General features: G+C 48.7%; 2 protein-coding genes across 3 annotated transcripts in view; one reads left to right on the top strand and one right to left on the bottom strand.

Annotated features, from left to right (window-relative positions):
- Positions 1-18,832, top strand: part of Zbtb16 (zinc finger and BTB domain containing 16) — a 184,429-nt gene that overhangs the window by 153,236 nt on the left and 12,361 nt on the right. For both annotated transcript variants that reach the window (NM_001364543.1, NM_001033324.3), the window contains exon 5: positions 17,665-17,835. In NM_001364543.1, coding sequence (NP_001351472.1) covers positions 17,665-17,835 — 171 coding nt within the window. The remainder of the gene's footprint in view (positions 1-17,664; positions 17,836-18,832) is intronic.
- Positions 8,301-12,907, bottom strand: Gm32280 (predicted gene, 32280). The gene is made up of 3 exons (XM_030244764.1): positions 12,457-12,907; positions 10,016-10,147; positions 8,301-9,347 (listed from the first exon to the last, which is right to left on the bottom strand). Exons 1-3 carry the CDS (start codon positions 12,671-12,673, stop codon positions 8,863-8,865), a joined length of 834 nt encoding a protein of 277 aa, XP_030100624.1. The 5' UTR covers positions 12,674-12,907; the 3' UTR covers positions 8,301-8,862.

Below are 18,832 nucleotides of genomic sequence, written 5' to 3'. Positions count from 1 at the left end.
GACTGTAAGTATGCTGACTGCTTTCTGGGGACAGTAGGGAACTATTATGAATCATAATCAAGAATAAGACATTAAGTTATGGCCATGTGTGAGTAGATTGGAGGGCTTTTGCCATGGGTGCTGACATTCTGTGGGATGAGATTGCCATCATCTAGAACAAAACAAGATAGCCAGGCATGGTCGGGTTAAGTTTCAACACTCAGGAGGTAGAGGCAGGTGGATCTCTGTGAGTTTTAGGCCAGCTTGGTCTACAGAAGACAGGACAGCCAGGACTGTTACACAGAGAAACTCTGTCTTAGAAAAAGAAAATCTCAAATCCATACAATTGCAGCAGGGATGGACAGGATGGACAGGATGGACCAGAGGACACTAGAGAGCTGGGGACATTTGGCTGATACTCTGTGAGAGGTGAGAGGCAACCTTAGACAATGCCTGGTTTTATTTTTTTTGCATCACTAAATGATGGAGGAGTTGGAAGTTGAGATGGGGTACAAGGGATTTGTCACTAAGATGATGAAGGGTTTTTGATATTATGAGAACAAGATTTGAGCCACTTAGAGGTGGAATGGAGTTGACAAAAGATTGAGGTGGCTATTCTGGACTCATCAGAATGATTGTCTAGAGCCCTGGAAGTAGAAGTTTTAATACTACAGGACCCTACACATCAGCACCTCCAAGGCAGGCAGGCAAGACTCATCCCTGAGGAGGAGTCAGGGGATGAGACACAAGTGAGTAGAAATACGCACTGTAAGATGTGCTGTTGTTGGTAATGAAGAAGTTGCCAGTTTTAAGTACTGTTGAGATGTCTCCTAAGAGGAAGATGAAAAATGTCTGGTGGATTTCATGGCAAGGTGACGACTGGTTATCAGAGATGAGAGGTTTGGGTGTTGGCAAAATAATGGCCACAGGAATGTAGTGGCAGTGGACTGAGGGGTACAGGGGCACCCTGGAGGTGGAGGTACCATGTGTGGATGGCTCTAGGTTACAGAAGGTTAAGCCGATAGAAGTCAAGATGGTGAGGTGACCACGGCAGAAGGAATGGACAGGGAAGCTGAAGGATTGGCCAGCAGTCAGAGGATGCCCGAACTACATGGACCAGGCAAGAAACCAGGGAACAAAGGAGAGATACTGGAAGGTCAGAGAGCCATTCTGGTGGGAGGAAATGGACTGGAGAACTTGAAAGGTGTGTCAGTAGACCAGAGTTGAACAAAGGAGAAGCTGCCCTTTTCATGATGCAAAGCCTGGGCTGTCCCTTTAAATGCCTCCTGGGGCGCCCTGATGGATTCAATGGAATAGACTCAGTCTCTTTGTGCATCCCTAGCAGTGTTTGATAAAAAGCACAAACTTCTTTCCTCATGGTTCGGGAGTCTGGACAAGCCCACACTGAAGTGCCAACATCGGGTGAGAGCCTTCCACAGGGTTATCCCATGGCACAAGACCAGAGGACGAAAAGAAGGCAGTAAGGATGTTGAGCAGTGCAGAGGAAGTAAAAGCAGGACAGACTCCCTTACAAAGGACAGACTCCCTTACAAAGGAACTCCACTCAACCTTTAGGCCCCACCTCCTAAGGCGACACTGTCAGTTGGAGAGGGGCGGGAACATTCGGATTTAAATATACCACCCTTATGCAACCTGCAAGATCTGTGGTCTAAACAGCTACTATTTCTCACCGGTTGCTATATGTCATCACAGTAGACACTTTCAGATGTGATCTAATCCAGCAACCTTGTCTGATGTCACTACATACGGTTGTAAAGGTAGGAAATGGATGGCGGAGGTGGAAGCTGAGCCTGGGGTTTGGTCTGCCTGGGGAGCATAGGCTGGCTGTTGCTCTGTTCTCGGCCCACAGGCTTCTTAGGGACATGATGTCTTACTGTCATTGGCCTCAGAGCGTGACATTTGCACTGCCTGTATTTTTGTTTTATTTGACATAAGGTCTTCCTACGTAATCCAGGCTGGGCTAGAGCTCACTGGACATAGTCTTGCTTGTGCGGATCCTCCTGCCTCAGCCCTCTTCCTGCTGGGATTCCAGGTGTGCATCAGCACATATTGCCCGATGACTGTCATTCTTTTCCGGTGTTAGGATCTGAGGCTAGGTTCACCTCCAGAACTTTCTCTACAGCATCCTGGGTGTGAGAAAATTAACTGGGTTAGTCTTTTGTACAATATCCAGTAACGCTACATTGATCATTCGTTGGGAGTAAGTGATGCCCCGTGTATAAGAGAAGTGGACCCCACTCTCAAGGAGCAATGGTTCTGACAGGGAGGGGGACACAGGAAGCCATAAACTTGAAGGACTCATGGAGTCTTGGTTGAGAGGCAGACTTAGCCCTTACCCAGTGTCATTAAGGACCCTCAGGCTGTAGCTGTCCTTGTGGCTAGACTGAGCATCTCTTCTGTTCTTGGTGGCAGGTGAGGAAGTTTAAAGAAAGGAACCCCAATTTTTGGTTTGAATAACTTTTGAGAGTAGAGCAGTTGAAGAGTATGGGGAACTGTGAACCAGCCTAGACCATGGATTTTAATTAGGGTTCTTTTAATTTGGATGGTTCCGTAATGCTTGAAGCAGTTTTAAAAGTACACTTTAATGAATCTTCATTGTTTCTTAGTCATAACCAACACCCATCTCCAGGACCTGGTCATCCTGTGACGCTGAGACTTTATACATTAAGCTCCACACCCACACCCGCTCTCTCCAGCCTCCTGAGCAATGGTGTGCTCCCTGCCTCCCGCCACAATCCCAGGATTCCTCAGAGAGGTGAAGCCTCTACACACATGCTCAGAGTGATGTCTGAGAAGAGGGGATGTGGCAGAATAGTCGAGAGCTGGCCTAACACACACACACACACACACACACACACACACACACACACACACACACACACACACACACACACACGGCTCAGTCCCCAGTACTAAAATCAAGAAAGAGAAAGAACACCGGGCGTGGTGGTGCACGCCTTTAATCCCAGCACTTGGGAGGCAGAGGCAGGCGGATTTCTGAGTTCGAGGCCAGCCTGGTCTACAAAGTGAGTTCCAGGACAGCCAGGACTATACAGAGAAACCCTGTCTCAAAAACATCAAAAAAAAAAAAAAAAGAGAAAGAACACTGTCTATGAATATATAAAGTAAAATACATAAGGCTTTAACGGAACCTAAAATACATGTCAAATAATATTTTAAAAACCATTTGTAGGCTGGGTGCAGTAGCAAACATCAATTGTCCCTTCATGTAGGAGACTAAAGTAGGATTGCTAGTCCAGGGCTACCCTGGGCTAAATGTAATGAGTTTGGAGCTACATAGTGAATTGGAGGCAAGCCTGGACCATATAGCAAGCCCCTGTCTGAAACAAAACAAAACAAAACAAATAAAACATGTTTAACACAGTAACATGTGTGATTTCATTGTTATCCTATGACCTAACAGGGCATGATTGAATAACTGTCATATTTTTGTAGGTGTGGCTTTCTTAAATGATACCCCCAGAGTGGCATGAAAATAGCTACCCATGACAAAGGTGCTCCAGGCTGCTTTGCTTCTAACACCCCCAGTCCAGAGAACTGCAGACTTTCCCAGTGAGAATCAAGATGTTCTATTTCCCCATCCAAGTTCACCAGCATCCTGAATCCTTGCCCTGTCAGCTGGGGAGTTTCACAGGCTTCTGTTTAAGAAGGCTTGCTGAGAGGCGCGGTTCTGCCCTGCCTCCAGGGGCCAGAGCAGGAGGTGGGGGACGCTGATGAGTGGGCTGTGGCGAATGAAGCCTTCCTCATGCCCAACATCCCAGGAGCCCAGCCAACAGGAAAAGTTCCCCCATTCTCCCCGGGAGGCCGCCAGCCTGCTGTCTGAGAGGGGTGGGGCCACTGCCCTCTAGAAGTGTGCCTCCTTCTGGCAGCACACTCTCCGCCCCCTCCCACCCCCTTGTCCAAAGGCCTCCTACAGAAGGGAGCCATATGGCCCTTTGTGGACACATTTTCCCTGGTACAGTATCTTCCCGGTGTGAATTTGGGACCTAGTGCCCTAGAGTCAGCTGTCTGTCTCCTCCCCAACTGGCCCCCCTCCCCACAGCAGCCTAGGGGAGAAGCAAGTTGTTGTGGGGACAAGCCCACGGAATCAGGGAGCCCTTTGGAGTCGGGGTGAGTGAGAAGTGTCTCTGTGGCACCCACACCCACGCCCACACAGAAAACAGTTGAAGTAAGTCAAATGTCTCAAAGTCAGATCCTTTTTAGTATGAATTTGCTGTGTCTCATTCCGAGCACTAATTCCAATTTAATTGCAAGTGGCCTGAAGCCTCTTCAATAGGAGTAACAAATGGTTTGATTTTGTAAACTTCATCAGACTGCATTTTAAATGCGACACAGTAGCCCAACTCGAATGCCAATGAAGCACTGGAGTAGCTCTCTGTTTACTAATTATCCGTTTTTACTCCAAGCCACGCTGGCTGGCTTGTCTGATTAAATCGGATTTGTGGGATAGAGAGCAGCTAGCAGAGTTTTCTCTATAGTAAACGAGATTGAAACTATGGGCCGCCTGGCTGCACACTGTAAATTATATTTCCTTTTAAAGGGGACGTGTCTCTTTTATTTCACCGTTGTCCCCCCCTGCATATTAAACTTAACAGCACAGGAATGGACCCAGCAGCTTCTGGATGTGGCCTCTCAGTCTCCACCCGACAAGAGAGGGGAAAACACCGGGAACTGTTGTCTGTGCCCCTCTACCTGTTTCCTCTCTAATACCTTTCTTTCTCCCCTGTATACTAGCGTTGAGTCTTCTTCTATTATTTTTTCTTTGTCTGTTATTTTCAGAGGTCCTTGAGATGATATAGATTTGTACTGATTTAGCTGAAAGAGTTCTGTGATAACTGCATCAGAGTGATGTTGGGTTTGGTAGCAGTAAGCTGGCACGTGTGCAGAGTCCAGCCATACATTTGGTGACTGTGGGTTCACCTGCAACGGAAGATATTTCCTAAAAATGCAAATAGGTTCTTTTGGTACGTGCTGCAATGGTAGGTATCCTTCACTCTGAAGCGAGTGAGATAAAGATCACCAGGCATGTAATACCTGTGGTCCAGCAGATTGGGACATGTCGCAGTTATCAGTGGCGTGGGCGTGTTACAGGTTCTCCTATCCTCCCACTGTCTGTCTGGTTCTAGTGACTGTCTGTCCAAGTGCTCTGCAGCTTGTTTGTTTCTTCCTGTTTTTTTAGGGTAGCAAATCAGTACCTGTCTCTGGTTCTTCCGTGTACATGTGTACAAGCACACACACAGGCAGGTGCGCACACACAGGCAGGTACACACACATAGGCAGGCGCACACACGCCACCGATAATTATGCTGGCACATTGAGTGTGGTGTAATCAGACTATACTTACACTCTGCCATTTCTGAGACTTTTGGTCCCCAGTCCATCCATGCCCCACTCTCGGTGTCTGTCTCTGTGCCTGGAGCTTTTTATGTGTTCATTTGCTTTTGAATGTCCTGCAACACTAACGTGTATGCTTTTCCCTTTTGGGCCATTGTGTGCTGTACAGTACAAGAAGCCTCACGGTGTCTCTGATAGCCTGGTTACCGTGGGAATGAATGGCCCGCCATGCTCTCGGGCCTACAGTCCTCTTTTTAATTGTTGACAGTAAAAAGCATTTAAATGCTCCTTAATTTGTAATCATCTTCTGGGGGAGAAAGAGAGGAACCATTAAAATGTCAGTAAAATGAATACATTTTCTCTTTCTCCTGATTTTTTTTTTTTTTTTGGTTTTGGTTTGTTTATTTACAGGGGATTTTTTTTTCTCTTCACTGCCAGTGTTTGTCAGATATTGCAAATGCTCTGAACCAATCAGTATTTCTCTTACTTCTAGTTTCTGTCTCCCCTCTTCCTCCCCATTCTATGCTATCTCTCTGGGGCTCTGTTTTGTCCTGTCTCTTTCCTGTACTCCTGTATTATGTTTAGCCCCCCCCCCTGGAAATTGGTCACCCTACCCCCCCTTCACACACACACAAAGATTCTACTTCTGGACCCCATAACCCTTTCTGGGGGCATCTGGTGCCATTATGGGAACTAGAGAAATGGCTTTTGTGAAAAATGTCTCGTGTACTTGAAGAACTACCTGGAATCATTGTCTGTGCCGGTGTGGAATCCGGTCCCATGTTTAGCTAGAAGCCCCATGCTCTCTGCCAAGCTCTGAATGCTGTACTAAGAGAGTAGGGGCCCACTGTGCACTGGGACCTGGCTAAGACCAGAGGCCACTGGATCCAGAGGGGTCTGTTCACCCTGCCCCTGTGTGCTCTGCATGCACTTTGGTATCATCCCGACGCTAGGATGTGGCACCTTCTGTCTCGACTCTGCTGCATTCTCAGCTATCAGAAAAGTCTTGCCTGACTCAGATGGGGTTCAGGGATCCATATCCCTAGCCACTCAGGAACATCACAGGCATGGCCAGTCTGAGGATTGACTTACTAGGCCTCGGGGAGTGGTTCCCCAAGTTTTTCTTGCCTTCTCTTGCTAAAAGTTTGCATCTCACAGGATCCTTACAAGTACCTAAGACATGGATTGGTCCCTAGCTGTACCTAGTCAATGTCAGGCCCATCTCTGCTTTGCCTGTGACAAGTGGTTCCCACTGAAGCCTCCAGAATCACTTGAAGGCACTTGGCCCTGTCCTCCATGGGCCTAGAACATTGGCTATCAGAGATGGACAAATTCTTCAAGGGTCTTTCCTTTTCCTTTCATTGTCCCCGTAAAGAGCCTGAGGCATCTAGCCAGGAGCTCACAGTGTGTCCTTGAGCCAGGTAGGCCTTCTTGCTGAAGCTGGCATGACTTTCTGTTCTGTATGTAGCCTCTTCAATGGGGGAGTCTACTATAAAGGTCACATGAGGGATGGAGCAAGAGACAAAGGCTGGGTGAATAGCCTGGCCTGGTCTGTCTCATGCCATCCTGACTCTCCATCACACACTTTTGGAGCCTCTGTTCACTGAGGTCTCCCAAACCAGATGAATTGGACTCCAAGAGACCAATTCTCTGGAAGGGCCACCTTACGGAGAGCAACAGGTCACCCACTGACCATAGAGATTGCAGACCTGAAGATCAGCAAGGGAAATGGACTTAGAGAGGAGCTGACTTGCCCTAGATGAAGGCTGTATGATCTCTGAGGCTCTGAAAAGCCAGAGAGTTGACAGTATGTCTCGCCTTGAAGGTTTACCCCAGTAGAACAAGCCCAATAGGGAAACCGAAGGATGGTTTTTTTCCTCCAGGTCCTCAAAGAGGTTTGGCATGACATCCACCAGTACCAGGCTCTCTCCCATCCTTCCTCCGGATTGACTAGGTCATCTCTGATAGAATGGAGCCCCCTAGAAGCCCTTGCTTCACACCTACAGGGCTGGGCTGGAGTCAGGCTAGGTAAGCTCTTGTGGGCTGCCTGTTTTTCCTCCCAGGGCTGTTGAAGTTGGTCCAATTTTTCAATCGTGGGCCAATTAGTTTCACAAATGGGGGCCCCTGTGGTGCCAGGGCACATTTGTTCCGGGCCTGCACACTGACCAGGCCCCATTGTCCTGCTTCCCACCCCCTTGTGGGCCCATTGTCCCCGATCTCCAGCAGGCCCTGCTTACTGTTGATTTATATGGGCAGGCGTCCCGCGGGCTCCAGGCTTCCCTGCCACAGCTGGCCGAGGTGCTTAAGGCCTCAGACTCCCTGACCTTTGCCCCGTCCTGCTGTCATTTTGAAAGTTACAGACCAGAGGGCTGCATACCTCTCCGGATTTACTTTCCATCCCTACCCCCCCCTTCACACCCTCTTCCCATTTCCCTTCCAGCTCCCCCTGCTCTGACTGTAGAGGTTTTAAGTTCAGTTTGGAATGTCTGCAAGGGTCCAGCAAGTAGCCTCGGAAGCCAAAGAGGACAGGGGCTGCTAGAGCAGGTGACTCTCCTTCGCAAGGCTGCTGAGGCTGCCGCTTCTATTTAGGGAAGGGCGTTCTCATCCCCAGGTTCATGAGTTCTGAGACTTATGTGCAGTTGGGAGGTTCAAAGTAACCCACAGGGTACCAGAATGTGTGATGTCATTTTGCCCTTGGCATCTCTTGTCCCGTCTTGGCACCCTAGGAAAGGAGACCCGGCGTCTATGAAATGGGCTGTCCACAGTGGCTGACAGCAGAGAGCAGGTCTGCTCCCATTGCCGTCCATTTCTGCTCTCTTGTAAACCAACACCCCACCCCACACACCTTTCCTCTACCTCCCTTCTTTGCTTTTCCACCCCTCTCACATTTTCTCCCCATCTTGGGCAGGTTTGTTGGAGTGATTGACAAAATTAGTAAATCCATTCATGTTACTTTTATTGTGCAGGTCTCAATAAATCCCGAGTGTCCGGGGCGCACCTTAATGAGCTAGTGAGCTGACAAATTTGTTTACTGTAGCTGGAGGTGCCTGGTAATGAAATGCGCTTGTGTCTGGGCTCACTGCTAAACAAATACACGGTTTCCGGGAGGGAGGCAGCAGGCTCTGCTAGCTGCAGCAGCCTGAGGAAGCAGCCACATTCCCCAAGAGACTGACTTGGGTGTGTGCTTGTGTTTTGAAAAATGCAGCCACTCAGTTTTAAAACAAATTTCAATCAGCTGCCTGCTCCTCGTTTATGTTTTCCATTGAGGAATTTCTATTCCTTTAACAAATACCAAACCCTGGTAAGATTCTTCCTTCCCATCACATAAATGATGGAGGGTTAGAGAGATGTGTAGATACCTCCTAAGGCTCTAAAAAGAAAAAAAGAGAGGGAATAAGGGCTGGAAGAGCCTGGAGATTCACAGGGTTGAAACAGACAGGAAGGCTAAGGTTTGGGGAGAAGTGACTGTGTCTGAGACAAACTCCTGTGCAGGAGCTTGACGCTAACTCAGTGGCAAGGCTTTGAGATGTTTTCCCAGGCTGTGGGGTGAGCAGGATAGGCAGAGAGTGGCTGGGAGGGACTGAGCTCTTCCTTGTTGGCTGCTGAAGTTACCAAAGGGTCAAGCGGGCTGAAATGTGCCTCAGCTGGGTGGATTGGATTCTTGTGCCAAGGGATTCTGCCACTCAACACCCAGAGAGAAATTAAAGATGTAAACTGGCAGCATGTGGGCCTTCTTCCAGGGCATTTCTGAGTCTTCAGCGATGGTTCAGGAGAAGACAAAGGGTAGTTCCGCAGATGTGAGGGTCTGAGCATTCGTGTCTGTTCTGCTGCCCACTGCATGCATCCACACCCCACAGGCTTTTCCAGCCTCTTAAGATGCAGACAGAGCCTTCTGCCTTTACTGCGAGTCAGCTGTGCTGCCTGTATCGGTCTCTGGCACAGTGGGAGCTGCATCTCTGTGTCCTCTTCAACAGCAACCTGGAGGGACATACCTGGTAGAGAAAGCCGAGGGAGTAAGAGTAGAGGTATCTTAGGGAAGATAATCCCGAGGGGTCAGCAGCAGCAGGAGAGACCTGCTTGCAGGGTTAGAGGAAGGGAGTGAAGGTAGAGGTGTTTCCAGTTGAAATTGAGGTGTTTTGCTTAGCCCCAATTTGATATGTTCTTATTGAGGAGACAGCTGCTCGGGGTAGTAGGAGAGATGGCTCTCTTCCTTGGTGAGTGGGATTGGACACCAGAAACCCATCTGTACACACACACACCGTACACGCCCCACTCAGAGCAGTCCCAGCCTGCTTACCCAAAGAAACAGAAGTATATTTAGCATCCTCTGCTTTGATTAAGGAACTGCCTGTCGAGGGAGATAATAAGAGCCTTGCTCCAAGAAAGTGTACCACCTGAGCGCCTCCACCAGCTGCAGAGGTGCCCCTCGGATGGCATTCCTTCCTTTTCATTCAAGTGCTAATTGGCATGGAAGTGGCACAGGTGTACACAGGAGGCTTTTGTGTCTTACACCTCCCGACCCTATCATCACCTGGACAAGATAAAGGCCCGAGATCCGTGTCATCCCTCCTGCCTCCTGTTCTATCTACCCTGGCCTGGCTTCCTCCCAGTTTTTGCTAAAATTAAACTCGTTTTTAAGTCAGGAACCTGTAAGCTGTACCTGTGTTCCACCCCAGACTGGCTGTGCAGCTCCGGTGTGGCTCACTCTCTCCTGTGATAGTGACCTGGCGCAGCTCCACGCTGCTGCCCACAGCATCTTCAGTTCTTCTCAGAGCCAAGAGTTTCAACTGTACTGCAGAGAAGAATTTCAGAATCAATCCATGGGAAGCCAACTTGGAGTTTCTGAAGGAAAGATTTTAGCGTAGATTCAAGTGTGAGGGTTAACGGAAAGAGGAATGCTTAGAGAAAGGGGCCTACCCACTCAAGTGGGCGTGTGAGCATTGAACTTAGATGTTTCAGTGATGTATTGGATATTTGGTATCTTTTGAGGTTGTGCCCCACAAATGAGATTGTAGGTTGACTTCTTAGGTGCACTGGGCAGTATTTATAATCTGATCAGGTAAAACCATGGATCACAGAGGCTTCACAGGGGAGCTTGGACGTGTCTTTCCCTGAAAATGGAGTTCTAATCTTGCTTGAGAGACACCTAGAGAATTGCTGGCTTGCAGTTGGGAAAGGGAAAAGGCCATGGCTGGTCATACACACATAAGCATGGTTCTTATTTGAAATATATCATGTAAAAGGAATTAGCATGTAGGGCAACATTTTCAGCAAATGGTGCTGCAATTCTTTCTCCTTAAATGTTTGTGTGTCTGTTTGCATGTGTGTCAGTTTGTCACGTGTGTGCCTAGTGCCTGTGGAGGCTAGAGAAAGATGTCGAATCATCTGCAACTGGAGTTACTGATGGTTGTAAACCAACATGGGTACAGAGAACCAGTCTGGATCCTCTGCAAATAGAACAAGTGTTCTTAACCACTGAGCCATCTTTCCAGTCCCCTGTGCTACAACTATTGACTCTCAGCCAGCAAGAGACTTAACTAGATTCATGAGTTGAGATCTATGGGTAGAGACTTCTGTTTCTCCCCTACCCACTTCCCCTTCTTTTCTACTTCAGGAGGAAGTAGAAAAAGCACAGGCAATTGCATGGAGCCTACCTATGTTTCCTCAACTCACATTCTAAAGGAGTCCCTTGGGCAAATACTTGGGGAATCTAGACCAAGCCACATCTCCCCCACTCTCCAGAAACATGGGCCTTGGGGTGGTTGGGTCCTTTTCCTGATGATGTAGTTCTCTTTGGGCCGAGGCTGAGTTTTGTATGTGATTCATAATAGAATTCCCAGATTGGAAGAAGACATTGATGTGTGGCTTTTATACACTCTGCAGTGTAGTCAGTCACCTCGAGGCAACATGAGGAAGCGAGTGTTAGAAGCAGCAGGTTGGTTAGGAGTTCTGTGACTTCAGTGCAGAGGCTCAGGTCAGGGACTGAGATGGTCAGCTTTCTGTTACTGTAACAAACAACCGAGAGAGTGAACCTGTGGATGGGAAAGGTTGGGTTTGCTTCACAGTCCATGGTCCCTTGTTGCCCTTAGGCTTGTGATGATGTGGCATTCCTGGCAAGGAGCTTGAGAAGGACCAAAACTCTCACCTCTCACCTCTCTCCTCTCACCTCCTGGCCAGGCAGTAAGAGAGACAACAGGGTGGAAACTCCATCACTCAGGGATACCCTACAGTGGTTTGAAGACTTTATTCCTAGAGTCCACCTTAAAGTTTCCGCCACTTCCCAACAAGAAGTTGGACACAAGAGAACATTTCTGACCCAGTCTACAGCTATGGAAAGGACAGTAGTTGCCTGTCCAGGGATCACAAGGCCAAGAACAGCTACACTGGGCTGTAGTGGGGGGTTTGCACTGTTTTGCCATACAGTGTCGAGTGACTGCTTCAGTGTAGTTAATTAACTAAGTTCATGCCTCTAAGCAGCATAGCTCAGACGATGGTGCAGTCAACAGACATGGTAGGAGTGTTACTATTGCTTTTATGAAACATCACAACCAAAAGCTACTTGGGAGGACACAGTTTCTTTCCCCCAGACTTCTGTCATCATCAAAAGCAGTCAGGGCAGGGGCTCGAGCAGGAGAGGAACCTTGGAAGTAGGAGCTGATGCAGAGGCTGCAGAAGAGTGCTGCTTACTGGCTTGCCTCCATGGCTCCAACAGCCTGTTTGCTTACAGAATGCAGGACCTCCAGACCAGGGGTGGCCCCATCCTCATCAACCTTGCCCACAGTCCTTTCATATGGAGGCATTTTCTCAGTCAAGGTTCGCTCTTCTTTAATGACTCTTATCTTGTGTCAAGTGGACATAAAGCTACCCAGCACAGGGAGCCAGTGAGTTTGGCATATGTGTGCCACCTGGATTTAATGATTGCCATGGAGATAGGATTGTGTGGGGAGGCTCTTGGTAGTGGCCTTGCTTATTATAGACTTAGTTCTGAGCTCTCACCAGACCTAGCTCTGTACCATGACCTACTGACCACCATCTGCCCTGCGTGCACACACTTCTGTTATCACCCCAGAGTCCCTCTGTATTGTCACAGCACACACTTACCAAGGGCCTGCTTGCGTTCACCCCTGTGCGGTGTGCTGGTGAGGAGAGGTAGGACGGCTCTTCTGGTTCCTGCTTTGGCAGCTTCGTCTCGTAGGCCGAGCTGAAAGTTAAAAGTAAACGCAATAAAGGGTTTTATGTGTTGTAACAGTGAGTGCTCAGAAGAAGATGGTGTCCTTGGCACCAAGTCCTGACTAGTACAAGTCATCCAAGATGCCATGGCTAGCCGGGGTCAGCTTCCTGGAAGAGGCAACCCAGAGTCTATAAAGAAGCATATGCTTGGTCGTTGCGCAGGGGCTTCCAAGAGTCACCGTCCGGGTTGTTCACTGCACAAGGGCGTCCAGCTGAGGGAGAGGTGGAGGTTAAAATGTAGCCCCCTCTCTAGCCAACAGTGAGGAAGGAAACAGGCTTTTCTAGTTTGGAGAAAGGCAGCCTTTGGGCTGGCATACAGCTAACCGCTCTGCGAAGATTCTTTCAAGTGAGTGGGGAATCTCATTGGTTGTTCTTAGCAACCACAGAAATATGGAAAAGGATGGACACACTCCAATCCAGGGAAGCCAAATGGCTTACACGAGATCCCAAGGCATTTGAAATGGCAGAACTAGAATCTCCGCTCCGTTTTCCTCTCTCCGTCTCACAGACCGTGATTGCTAAAGACCGTCTTCATACAGCCCACCTCCTTCCTGATGGGAGGGACAAGGTCTGGTTCCCATGGCTGCCTCCTCGGTGGAGGATAGAACTGAGGCAAGGCAGGGAGCAGAGCACACTAGCGACGTGGGTCCCTCGTCCCTCTACACATCTCATGGCAGCTAATGAATTGCTAATACAATTTTCTAGATAATTTTATTTCCATAGCCCAGGATTTTAATGTGTTTCCAAAAGCTAGCATTTATTTGCTTAATCTCCCAGTGTAATAGATTCGGGCCTGACTCATCATACATGCAAACAATCAGCTAGGCAGAAACGACAGCAAATTGTTTAATAACTCACATCTAGTCTTTAGATTTTTAACTTGCGCGTACCAATAGTTTTTCTTGTGTCTCATTTCCTCAACCCTTTCCTGATTTTCTTTTGCTTTTTCCTTTTTTTCTTTTCTAAGTCCTTTTCTTTCACAGTGACTGTTGGTTTTCAAGCTAAAGAGTGGAGCAGGTAGATTCTTGCACCTTTAAACACTCATCTCACCCCACAAGCCCACCACTCTTTGAGTCTTGGTTGGTGAGTAAGTGGCCAAAGGAAAGACCTTGTGTTTGTGTGAGACTCCAAGGAGAGACTACTGAGTCATAATATTTCTTTTTAACTGGCAATTGTAGAACCTTAAGCCACTCAGATGCAGAGCTGGCCATGTGGGGATTTTATTTTCCCTTTTCCCTCCTAGAGCCCAGCTCCTGCACAAAACCTCTGGCCTCATCTTGTCTCCACCTTCCTCCTGTAGTAGCACAAAAGCCAGTCGTTCTCTCCCAGCTTCCAGCCACTTGAGACCATCCACGCCTTGGATGTGTATGGAGGTGCTGCCCACTAGGCTGTTGGACACGTGGCACCTACCTGTCTCCCGTCAGTTTGAGTTGCTATAACATGGAACCATAGACTGGATGATTCATATCTAGAAATGAATCTCTCCCGGTCCTGAAGGGGTGGGCAGTCTGAGATGGGGATTCCAGCACGGCTGGCTTCCTGGGATGCCCTTCTTCCTAGCTGTAGACTGCAGACTTCTGACTGTGTCTTGTGTTCTGACCTTGAAAAAGGATCTTTTCATCTTGTTGAGGAGGGCTCCACCCTTGTAATAAAAGACTTTGTTAAGCCTGAATCTGGTAATACCATCCCCTTGGGGGTAATGATTTTTAACATACTCAGTTTTGCAGTGGGGAAGGGGACATCTAGACCTTTACAGCACTCCAGCCCTGTGGCCCCGCTTTGCCTGTGGGATGCCTTCCATCTATGCTGTCTGTCCTCTGTGATCTGACCTCCCCAGTTTGCCAGGCTTGTCTCCATCCTCTGTGCTACCTCCTCTGAAATCCGTTTGCAGCTCACTCTTAGCCATTTTCTTTTACCCCTGGCTTCTCAGATGCACCCCGTTTCTCGGAGCTGAACTCAAAATCTCTGAAGCTCCGTTGGAGCCACCCTTTCTTATCTATGCTCTGGATGGTATTTCTTGACCAGGCTTGGTATCCAGCTTCTCTACTCCATCTCAGCCTCTTCTTGGTCACTTGGTAATGGAGTAAGACAGGTAAACGGACACAAAGCAAATTCAGGCCATTCTGTGAGATGCAGGTGGCCCAGGAGAGCAGCTTCTAAGCACTTTGGGAATAGCAAGGGGACAGGATGCCACTCAGTGTGCTCTGCTAGGTGGCATATTTCAGGGTATCCTCCTGGAGTGACATTCATTCACTGTCCAAGTCCATACTGGGGATCTCAGAGTAAGAATTAAAAATGTTGGCTGGTAGAAGCATGCCTGTTCAGGAAACAAGCTCGCTCGGTCTGAGCACCTAGCCTAGTTAGGCTTTCTGTGGGATAGAGTTCAGGGTAAAGCGGGAATAGGTGCTGAAAACCTATGACACTGGACTGTGGTGCTGTGTGCATTAGAACTTGTTTGTGGGTGGAATCTGCTCTTGCTTACCGGGCTGGACTGGACACTGCAGGACTCAGTGTCAGAGCTTGTAGCTGCTTCTGCCCAATGGACTACCTCTTTCGTGGATGTCCTCCTGCATCGGATGGGACTCTCTTACTGGCTCCTTCCTGTGGATCTTGGGTTTGGAAAGTTTAAGTTACCTGTGTCCAATGACCTGCCTCTGACTGTGCTTCCCGGGCCATTTCTAGAGTGATCCCAGCATGCTTTGGTGCTTGCTCCTTACTGTCTAGGGGAAGCCCAGATAGACAGATATGTCCCAAATGAGGTTCAGAAGCTAGGAAGTGACTCAGTTGGGTACACTGACTGATGAGCAAGCATGAGGACTTGCATTTGGATGCCCAGCACTCACATAACAGCCAGGCATGGCTTCCTGTGCCTGTAATTTCCCCCTGCAGGTAACAGGGACAAGCCAATCCCACAGCTCCCTGGCCAACTAGTCTACCCAAAACTACAAGATTCAGTGAAAGGTCCTGTCTTAATAAAATAGATGGAGAGCCATCCTGAGGTTAATAACCTCTGGCCTTCAAACACCCCATCACACACGTACACCCTACAAAGGTACATGGCACACATACTAAAGACTCTAAAATAAGTGGGATTCAGTTGGTGGTTTCTACAATCAAATGGACCAAGGCATTTTCTAGATTCCCAGCTCTACCTCTTTCTCACTGTGTGACCTTAGGCAAGTTATTTAATCTCTATTTTTCTCTTTGGAAGAAGGTGGCAACAATGCCTGCCCATTAGGGATGCGTGTTTTAAATGAGATGACAGCACAGATAAAGCACCTAGTGGAAATGGTGGTCTTTAGTGTCCTCTCCCTTCTGCTCTCAGACCTTTGGAGGACACCAGGGGTTCTTCCTCCGTGCAGCCCTCCCAGCTGTTGGTTGATGAAGCAAGCATGACCACAGGTAGCTAGAATGCAGTGTCTGCAAAGAGAGGAGCCAACGGGTAATTGTGTGGTGGTCCTTGCCACAGCTCCTTGCCCAACATTTTGGATTCCCTATCTCTAACAACATCAGCTACCAACGCAAGCCCATATGCTTTTCTCTCTGCCCATATTTGGGTGGCATGGCCTGTGCTCAGTCCCACAGTGCTGTCTCTTGTGCAAGTGACACCAGTGGAAAAGGGAGGTCCTTGCCTTTTATTCCAGACCAAGCTACATGTGGTCCTGAGGAGGCAAGACCCAGCCCTCCCATTTGCTGTAGCCATTGCTAGTCAGGGAGGCAGCAAAACTCTTCCCGTTCCTTTCTCTCTCACCTGGCCCGAAGAGCTTCCTTATGCCCCACTGAGCAGCCTGAGACTTTCAGTAGCCCAAATGCTCTGGTGCTCCTTCCTCTTTGCACTCAACTGTCAGACCTTGACCTGATCAGCTTTGAGTTGAGTCTCAACTGGAAGGCTGTGTCAGGAAGGTGTTGAGGGATGGAAGATAGCAGCCTGCCTTTGCGGGCTTCAGTAGGCACCTAGGCTACTGGGCCAGCCGAGCAAGTGACCAGGTAGAACTGAATGAATATTTCATGTGACTCACTAGTTGGAAATCCTTTAACAACTTCTTGTTGGTCTGAGGATGAACCCCTGGGCTTTGTAGTATGGCTGGTCAGGACCCACGTGATCTGGCTCCTGGCTCCTGGCTCTTCTTTCTTTGTATGTTCTCCCTGCTTCTAACGTTAGGACTGGTCACTGTGCTCAACCTGGTGTGGCTCTCCCTGAATGCTCACAGACTCGGTTCCAATCTCCATGCACTGGGTGCTGGGTGCTACTGAGATCAGAACAGGGACTAGTATACTCTTCCCCAGCCTTTCATCCCCAGAACCCCAGAGAGAGTCTCCCTTCTAGGAAGTATCACAGTACAATAGAATGAAATGACTCTCACCAATGCCTGAATTTTTTTTTAAGATGGGAGAGTGGTTATAAGAATATAGTCACCAGTGGTGGTGGTGGTGGTAGTGGCTCACACCTTTAATAGCAGCGCTCAGGATGCAGAAGCAGGCAGATCTTTGAGTTTAAGGCCAGCCCTTGTCTACAGATAGAGTTCTAGGACAGCCAGGACTACACAGAGAAATCCTGTCTAGGGGGTTGGGGTGGGGCACTGATCTAGAGCTAACCCAAGGGAATAAATGAATGAATCCTTTTACTGCTCCCAGTTGGGAATCCAATGGCAATTGGGGTGGGTTAATCTCCCCGTGTTTCTTTCTCCTTACATGAGGTTTGTGGTTTTCAGTGAGTTATGTCACAACAGTGGCCAGCTCGTGTGATCCAGGTTATTGTTGGTTCACACAGAATTTCCCGTCTCCCCACTGCTGCCTCAGACTCTGTAAGGTCCCCGAGTTCACTCCCTTAGTCACCTGCATTGCGTTCAAACCTCTTGCAGAGATGCATCTACGTTACCATCCACATGGTTTTGTATCTTTCTCCCCAAACCTTTAGGTCTCGTGGAGGTCGGGCACCCGTTGGAGCTACATTCAGGGTGCTCACGGACTGGACTGTGGGCTTTAGGATCTCTAGGGGGCAGCGCTGGGTCTTCAGGGGTGAAAATCTGGCCTTGGGTCTCTCCGTTGCTGAGGCTCTCCCGTTGCTGTCTCCCACAGGCACGGACATGGCTGTCTTCTGTCTGCTGTGTGGGAAACGCTTTCAGGCACAAAGCGCACTCCAGCAGCACATGGAGGTCCACGCAGGCGTGCGCAGCTATATTTGCAGTGAGTGCAACCGCACCTTCCCCAGCCACACGGCTCTCAAGCGCCACCTTCGCTCACATACAGGTAGGCTGGTCCAGGGGATGGGTGGGGAGCATCTCTGGACCTTATCTCTGGGCTTCACCTCCAAAAATATATGGTGTGTATGAGTGCAGGGGGAGGGTGTTTCAGGTTGCGGCATTCTCTGCTTGAAGTTAGACGCAGAAGGGCTTCCATAGAACATTTAAATGCTGACAGTTCTTCCAATCCACCACCCACCCCTCCACCTGTAGACAGTCTGTTCCCAATCTTTCCACACATGGCACAGAAAATAATTCATTAAAGAAAATCATACTCTTGAGGTCTATCCTGGCTCAGGGTGAGCTCTAGATCTCAACACAACTAATGAATATTCCCAAGGGATTCTGACACTGGAGGTGTGGGGATTGCAAATTGCATTTTGAGAAAAACTGGGAAAATCCCACTTTTACCCCAATCGATCCTAGGACAACACTGAGGTCAGTCAGCACAGGGCTCCAGAGGGTACTTTGAGGAACTCACCCTACCTTCATAACAGACATGGGAGGCCTCTACTGTGGCCAGAATGTTGTCTAGGGAAGACAGTGAGAGTATTTGAGCAAGAGCCATGAGATAGCCCTGCTCAGCCAGTTCACACTATGGAGTGAAAGACAGGGTATGTGTGAGTCAAGTAGGCAGGGCTAGTTGCCCGGTCCTAGCCTAGTCTTGCTACCACCCTCTTGATTTAGGGGACAGGATACCCAGCTCAGAGGGCCTTGAAGGAGCTGTGGGTCTTTTCCTAACTGAGGAGTAGATGACTTAACTCCTTTCTTTGCTCTAAAACAAAATGAGATCGTTTCTTACTGTCCATGAGTGGAAGAATGCCAATTTCTGAATTATCTGTCTGTCTGTCTGTCTGTCTGTCTGTCTGTCTCTCCCTCCCTCTCCCGTGTGTGTGTGTGTGTGTGTGTGTGTGTGTGTGTGTGTGTGTGTGAGAGAGAGAGAGAGAGAGAGAGAGAGAGAGAAAGAGAAAGAGAGAGAGAGAGAGAGCTGGGATCAAGTCTCT

This window comes from Mus musculus, chromosome 9, assembly GCF_000001635.26.
Source record: "Mus musculus strain C57BL/6J chromosome 9, GRCm38.p6 C57BL/6J".
Taxonomy (NCBI): Eukaryota; Metazoa; Chordata; class Mammalia; order Rodentia; family Muridae; genus Mus; species Mus musculus.
The sequence above is the reverse complement of the archived record's forward strand: the minus strand, read 5'-3'. Positions and strand labels throughout refer to the sequence as shown.